At 41.1% G+C, this 7,433-nt stretch overlaps 1 protein-coding gene across 1 annotated transcript; it reads left to right on the top strand.

Annotated features, from left to right (window-relative positions):
* The first annotated feature begins 6,312 nt into the window (after window positions 1-6,312).
* LOC148149038 (putative G protein-coupled receptor 139) lies at window positions 6,313-7,131 on the top strand. Its single transcript, XM_087991754.1, has one exon. It carries the CDS (start codon window positions 6,313-6,315, stop codon window positions 7,129-7,131), a length of 819 nt encoding a protein of 272 aa, XP_087847880.1.
* Window positions 7,132-7,433: the final 302 nt, after the last annotated feature.

The following is a 7,433-nucleotide window of genomic DNA, read 5'->3' as shown; positions in this document are numbered from 1 at the left end:
TAAAATTTTGAGAGATACAAGTCAATCTTTGATGGTGAGAAATGAGGAGGTGTGTAGTTCAGAAGGAGTGTTGTGAGGTAAAGTGGTAATATTAGAATTAGAGGGGGTCATTTCAGAACAGAAATGCGGAGGCATTTCTTCAGCCAGAGAGTGGTGGGCCTGTGGAATTCATTGCCACGGAGTGCAGTGGAAGCCGGGACGCTAAATGTCTTCAAGGCCGAGATTGATAGATTCTTGTTGTCTCGAGGAATTAAGGGCTACGGGGAGAACGCTGGTAAGTGGAGCTGAAATGCGCATCAGCCGTGATTGAATGGCGGAGTGGACTTGATGGGCCGAATGGCCTTACTTCCACTCCTATGTCTTATGGTCTTATAATATGTGGAATTCATGGTGAGAGGAGCAATGTGCCATGATATAAAGTGAGGTTGGAGAGTCTGGTGAAATGCAGCGAAATGGTGGAAGGAGTACTAGAGGAACTCTCAGTTCCAGTAAACCAACTTATCCTTAGTAATGATATAGCTGGATCACAGGGGAGTGAAGCCTACTGTGGTTGAAAAGCCAGTGGACAAACAGACAACTGAGGTGCAACAGGAATTTTTCCAGACTGTGTGGCAATAGGGTTACAAAGCCACAATCTGAAGCAGCAGGAGAAGTCAAGGAATAAAGATAAGGAAGTTAAAGGTCATTTTGTCAAAGACTATGTTTGATCAAATGGTTGAGAAAAAAAAAAACAAGAACAGGTGGAAGACAAAGTGGATATTTCTCGTTCAGAGAAATTAACTGAATTATTACAGAGAGATTATAACAGAAACTAAAGCAGTTGTATCAAAAAGCATACACAGATAAAGAATCTGAGTGTGTCCCAGAATGTCACAATTTTAACAATGATGTCCCAATGAGGAGAACTGGGCAGAAGTTCATCAAGTTGCATTACCTATGGATCATAGAATGGAGGTGTTGCAGACAACCCATGTATTACCAGCTGGAGATCATTTAGGAGGAAGAAAAAGTCAAGCAAAAATAAAGATCTATTGGCCTGGACAGCACACCATGCGTTGAATTTTGCCAAATATGTCTTACATGTTAGGTAAATGGAAATCCTTGGGCAGTGATAAAACTCGTACCATTTATAACCATTCCTACATTTGAGCAATCTTTTACAAAGTGCTAATTGATTGGATAAGACCTTACTTAAAACAAGAAGTGGGAATCCGTATTTATTGACCATCATGGATGTATCTACGAGATTTCCAGAGGCTATTCTATTATGCACTGTCATGGCTAACAGGGTTGTAGAAGGTTTCCTCAAGTCTTTCACTTGATATGGACTACCCACAGAAATACAATTGGATCAAGGTTCAAATTTTTGGATCAAAATTATTCAAAGAAGTTATGGATAAGTTACAAATAAAACCGTTCAAATCCACTGAGTATCATCTAGAATCAGAGGGAGCATGAGACCTGTGGCAGCAATGTAAAAGACCGTGTTGAGGGTTCTGAGTCAAACTAACACAGTGATTTGGAATAAAGGAATTCCATCTTTACAATTTGCAATTATGTATGTACCTAATAAATTAACTAAATTCAATCAATATCAATTAGGTTTTGGGTATGAGGTGAGTGCACCACTGAAATTAATTAAAGAGAAATAGGTAATTTGTGAATTTCAGATAAAAACTAAAATCACCTGTAAGTGTTATTACACATATGGGAGGATAGGTGGGAATAAGTTGGGAAATACTAATCTGATCTTGCACGATGTAGGTAGAGGAAATGCTATTCCCATTAAGCATCTCCTGTAGACTTAACTATCCAAAGTTGGGACAGTTTCAAAAAGAGATTAAACACATGTTCACAGCCAATTAAACCAAACTGAATTGCAGTGAATGACGCTCGCATATGGTAATGATGTCAAAACCACATGCTATCCGACGATTATGTGTGGACCACCACAAAGTCAATGTAGTCCCAAAATCTGATTGATATCCTATTACATGTTTGGAGGACTGTATTGAGAAGGTGGGGCAAGCAGTTTACATTTTTACTTTGGGCTTTCTCTGAGGATATTGGCAGGTACTTTACCCAAAAGAGTGAAGTAAATTTCGGTCTTGACCCCGAATGGGCTGTTCCAGTTTAAAGTCATGCCATTTGATATGAAAAATGTACCAGCCACCTTTCAAAGCCCAAGTCCCATTCCTGGGTCTTGTTATTTGATGTTGGTAGATGGTTCCATGGGATGTGAAAACAAAGGTTATTGGGGAGGTTGCTATACCATCAATGGAGAGGGAAACACTGCAATTCCTGGGACTGAGTGGTTTAATCAGAAAGTCTTGCTGAGCTTTAGCAGTGTGTGTGCTGCACCGACTGACATTTTGAAGAAATGCAGAAACTTGCACTGGATGGAGGAATGTGAGAAGGTATTTGATAATCTGAAAGCTGTGTTAATCACTGCCCCAGTATTAGCCACACCTTAATTACACAAAGCCATTCAAGGTGGCTAGTGATGTAATTGATCTGGGTATTGGTGCTGGACACTTGTAAGAAGATGATGAGAAGATACAAAGACCTATTGAGTATTTTTTCCATAATATCAAAATTATCAATTTAAATATTCCACAATTGAGAAACAGATCTTGAGCATGGTGTTGGCATTGCAACATTTGAAACACTCATTGCCAAGAATGTGTCGGAGATATATTGTGCATACCGATCATAAACCTGTAGGGTTTTTGGAAAAAATTAAGGACAAAAAGTCCAGACAGTTTTGATGAAACATATTTTTTCAGCCATTCAATTTGAAAAACAAAAATGTAACATGACAAGAGAATGTAATTACTGATGTGTTGTCATGACTTTGATGAAGGAAGATGGAGGTGCTCGGTGATGGGACAAAACAGACTGAAATGGACTGTGGTAGTGAATGTTTGCATGCTTAGAGACAATGTAATGTATATTTGCTGTAGGCTGTTAATATTGTAAGGCTAAAGATTTTTAAAACTTAAGTAATCTTTGTAAATTAATGATTTTCTTTAAGGGGGAGGGAAGTGGGACATGCTATGGCTTTAAGAGGTATATTTGGTCCTGGTTTTTTATGAAGAAATGTTGAGACAGAGATCCTGAACAATCTGCTCCAAAGCCAATAGAGTAAACAGCTTGTGAGGGATCCATGGTATTTTAAAAGTTGGAACAACAGAAGCAGCCTGAATGGGTGGGATTAAGCTCCCAAAGAACCAGGACTTTTAGTTTGACCTTTCTGCAGTTGCTGGGATCTTGAAGGTAAATGTTGAAGGTCTTGTTCCTCTCTCTGTTACAGCTAAAAACTGGGGTTCTCTTCCAGTTGCGAGAATTGCATGGGAGACAATCTGTTTTACTGAATATGCCTTTGCCAAGGGACTGTTTATAGGGTGTTATTGTACTGCAACAATTAACTAATATTAGTTAATAGATCAATTAATTTTGGCATTTCAGTAGAGTTACAGTTAAGCTAATTCTTTTTATTTTTGATTTTTACTGCAGTTTAACTGTAGTGTAAAAATAAAGTGTGTTTTGCTTAACTAGTTTGACCAATCAAATTGCATCTGGCATGAACCACCACACACTTCCGTTTAAGAAAAAAATAATTATCAGGATCTAGATGATCTTCTTAATATATTTTGTGGAAGTTTATTCTGGTCCATAATAGAAAAAGATACTCATAAGGAATATGATAAACAGACCATGGCAGGAAGAGATATACTGTGTATCCAAGTCTAAACCAATAGATAAGTTCGAGGTTTCCAAAATAATAAAAGTGATCTGTTTACTCCAGTTGCTGGAACTCATTACAATGGTTTCATAAGCCTCCTGGGCTCAGTGAGTGTCACTCACCTGGATTCATAAATGGCTTCAGTAACTGAGTGAGCTCAGAGTGTGAATAAAATCTGATGCTGGAGGACACTCAAATTCACCGCACAACATGAATCTGATGGATCTAATGTTTCTGCTCTTTGATATTGAACCCATTTTCTATCCCATCCTTGGAGTCACTGGAGTTCTGTGTGAGTTATTGTAACTGTTGCTGGTTTGACTGCTGTGATCATGTAATTTGTTGGTGCAGTATTTGTTGCTTCCTCAGACATTTACAGTTTTATTTCAGATACTGTTGATTATTAACATCCCGTGATGTTTCTCCTTATTTTAGCTGTAGTCTCTTCACCAATTTGAACATGCAGCCAAACTGGGGTCAATCTGCTTCAATTAAATTCTGTGCATTCAATTTATTTCAGGAATTAAATCTGAGGTAAGTATATTTTTATTGATTTCAAGAAACCTATTTCATATAGTTCCAAGCTTCAGTCTTGGAATACAAGACAGGATGCATTGTATTTGGATGTTGTTTTGTGCATTGAAGCAAAGTGGGGAGATGCACCTTCACTGCAATGGAACGTGTGCTCTCTCACACCAAAGAATTGCCCTCAGGAATGGACTATGTCAGGCCTTTTACACCATCAGAACATCCTGAAGCTCCTCACACCCTGTGAAGGATCACTGTATTTTTAAATATTCTTTATGAGGATGTGACAGGTCACTGACTGGACCAGTGTTTATTGCCCATCTCTAACCATTCTTGAGAAGGTGGTGTTGAGCTGCCTTCCTGATCTGCTGAGCCTGTGCAGATTATGGAGGAATGGATTTCCAGGATTGTGACAGAGAAAGAACAGCGAATTAGATCCACGTCGGGATAGTTATGGCTTGGAGGGAACATTGTAGGTGACACTGTCATCACCCTTGGTGCTGTCTGAGGGGTCTTGGTGAGTTGTTATAATCCATCTGTAGATGGTACACACTGCTGTCCCTCTGCCAATGGAGTCAGTGCAGAAGGAAGTGGATGAAGTGCCAATCACACGGGCTGCATCGTCCTGAATGGTGTTGGGATTCTTGAGTGTTGTTGGAGCTGCCCTCATTCGGTGAGTGAACGTTTGTAGCATCCCCTGATTCCGATTGCCTTGCCTTGCCGTTGAGCTCAGACACAAAGGCAGAAAGCTTGTCATGGGTGTCAGCATCTTCAGTCAAGACAAATGAGATAGACTTCACTCACAGAGTAAATCAAGGGCAGCCTCTGATACTAGTCCAGAGGCTTGGACAGGATCAGTCAGACAGTCAGGGTCTTATCCTCACAGGGGGATGAGGAGTTGAATGTCTGGCAGCCCACCATCTGCCCTGATGCTTTCTGCCCTATTGAGGGCTGTTTTCCTCCTGGAGTGAGAGAGAGGAAGGGATGAAGGGAGCTGAAAGTGGTGGGACAGCTGTGACATTTGGTGGAGGTGGGAAGGTGACCCGAGTGAGTGAGGAGGCCATGCCAAGGGCAAGTGGTGTTATGGGTAGCGAGAGTGAGAGTAAGTGAGGGAAGATGGTTCAGGCAACACTGTGAGTGGTAGCATTGGGCCATTTCAGAAGGAGAGACAGGATCAGAGATAGAGTGAGTGTGAGGTGGAGGAGAGAAGATAGTGGCAGTTGGCAGAGTGGAGAAGGACCATCTCCTTACATTGCTAGTCAGTTCTGCATATGGCTGAGACTGCACTGACCTGGGTGGTAATCACAGCCCAGGCTGGCTTGGGTTGCTGTCATGCCCACTGCTGTTGGTGTTTGTAGAGGAAGAAGATATTCTGTGTCTGAATCCCCACATCCAGCAGGAGCTCCAGATTCCTGCCCACAAACTGGAGTACCCATTTCCCCATGTCTGCCAGGCCAGGGGCAAACCAATGGTTCCCTTTCTCAGTCACCATGCAGGACAGTTCAGGCCTCACAGTTCTTGCCCAGGTGCACTGTAGGATTTTAAAGTTGGCATCGGCACGAGTGATGCCGATCATTATGTGGATATCCAGTGAGTGCCAACTCTTTCAGGGAACATGGATGTTATGGATAGAGTTGAATGTGAGCGATGCACTTGGAGTGGAGTGGCCATTAATAAGGTCCCTTTGGTAAGATATGAAGGGAAAAGACATGGGGCTTCACAGCAAGAAACCCAGCAAAACACTTGATATAACTTGCACTTCCCGAAAAAAAGATATAGACTTATATTTTTGCAAAAGTTATATTCTCATTGTCCACTGAGTAACTGAACTGTTGATCCATTTGGTCAATGTATCCACCATGTTTATTTCAGGTCAAGTGTAAAATTGTTTTTTTTTATTGTTTACACTATTTACACATTTTCAGGTAAAATTTTGCGTGACCTTTTTGATTACCTTTGCAGCTAACCTAATCGCAATTGTGACACTATCGGGAAGGAAGTGTGGTCTTTCTAAAGGTGTCAACTTGTACCTGATTGCTATGGCTGGAGCAGATCTGCTGGTTGTCCTTATTCAGGTCATACTGGACAAGATGAATCGCTCATATCTACACATTGTATTCTTCTCCTATCCTCCTGGTTGTAGCATCAGAGACGTCATTGGTTCCACAGCTGTAAGTAGCTCAGTCTGGCTCACAGTCACCTTCACCTTTGACTGGATGGTGGCTATTTGTTTCCAGAAACTGAAGAGAAAATTCTGCACCGAGAGAAATGCAGCTGTCATTATCACAACTGTCAGTTTACTGAGTTTATTAAACAAAATACCATTGTATTTTAAATATGAACCATACTATTGCAAAATAACCTATGAATATTTCTACTACCTTGGGTGGCTAGCTTTTGACTGGGGAGATCGTATTTTAACTCCAGTGCTCCCTTTCTTCCTGATCCTGCTGCTCAATGCTGTCACCATCAGACACATCCTTCTGGCTAGTGCAGTCCGCAGGAAGCTGAGAGGACAACAAAACGGGGATAAGCCGAATGATCCAGAAATGAAGAATCGAAGAAGATCCATCATTTTGCTCTTTGCCATTTCGGGCAGTTTTATCCTGTTATGGATCACTCGTGTCATAACTCTCACGGTTCAGCGAATTACTGGGTGGTATAGTAGAGCACCAGCTGGATATTGGGTGGGAGACCGCATGGGGACAATGCTTCAGTTATCCAGCTCCTGCACCAACACATTTATTTACGCAGTCACACAGAGGGAGTTCAGAGTGGAGATGCTGAATACTGTGAAATATCCCTTCATCACCATCCAGAATTCCATTAAACGATGGGAACAAAGCTGGCCAATGTAAGCACGGTCCGGAAAGGAATATTATTGTTCATCTCCAGCTCAGCTGCTGTTGAGGCAGCACGTGCAAAGAGGTTTGAAAATGAGAATCAGATTGTTCCTCAAGTTGAATAAATTATTTAACACAAGTGTGTTCTTAGGGCATCTGCTCCTGGTCAGTGAAGGTCCATTAACACTTGGCCCATTCACATTTGGGGAACATAATGTAAATTTTCACTTCATTTTTAAATCATGTTTCTAGTGCAATACATGTCACGTTGTCTTATGCTGTAATTGTAGAAGAGCAATTGAATTGGAGATTGTATT

This window comes from Chiloscyllium plagiosum, unplaced genomic scaffold, assembly GCF_037043375.1.
Source record: "Chiloscyllium plagiosum isolate Xiang-an unplaced genomic scaffold, Cpla_swu_hap1 HiC_scaffold_10, whole genome shotgun sequence".
NCBI classification, from domain to species: Eukaryota; Metazoa; Chordata; class Chondrichthyes; order Orectolobiformes; family Hemiscylliidae; genus Chiloscyllium; species Chiloscyllium plagiosum.
Note: the sequence above shows the minus strand (reverse complement) of the source record. Positions and strands in the feature narration are given on the sequence as shown.

Excerpts from the sequence above, each read along its gene's own strand:
- LOC148149038 (XM_087991754.1), top strand. The coding sequence starts at position 6,313 with ATGGCTGGAGCAGATCTGCTGGTTGTCCTTATTCAGGTCATACTGGAC.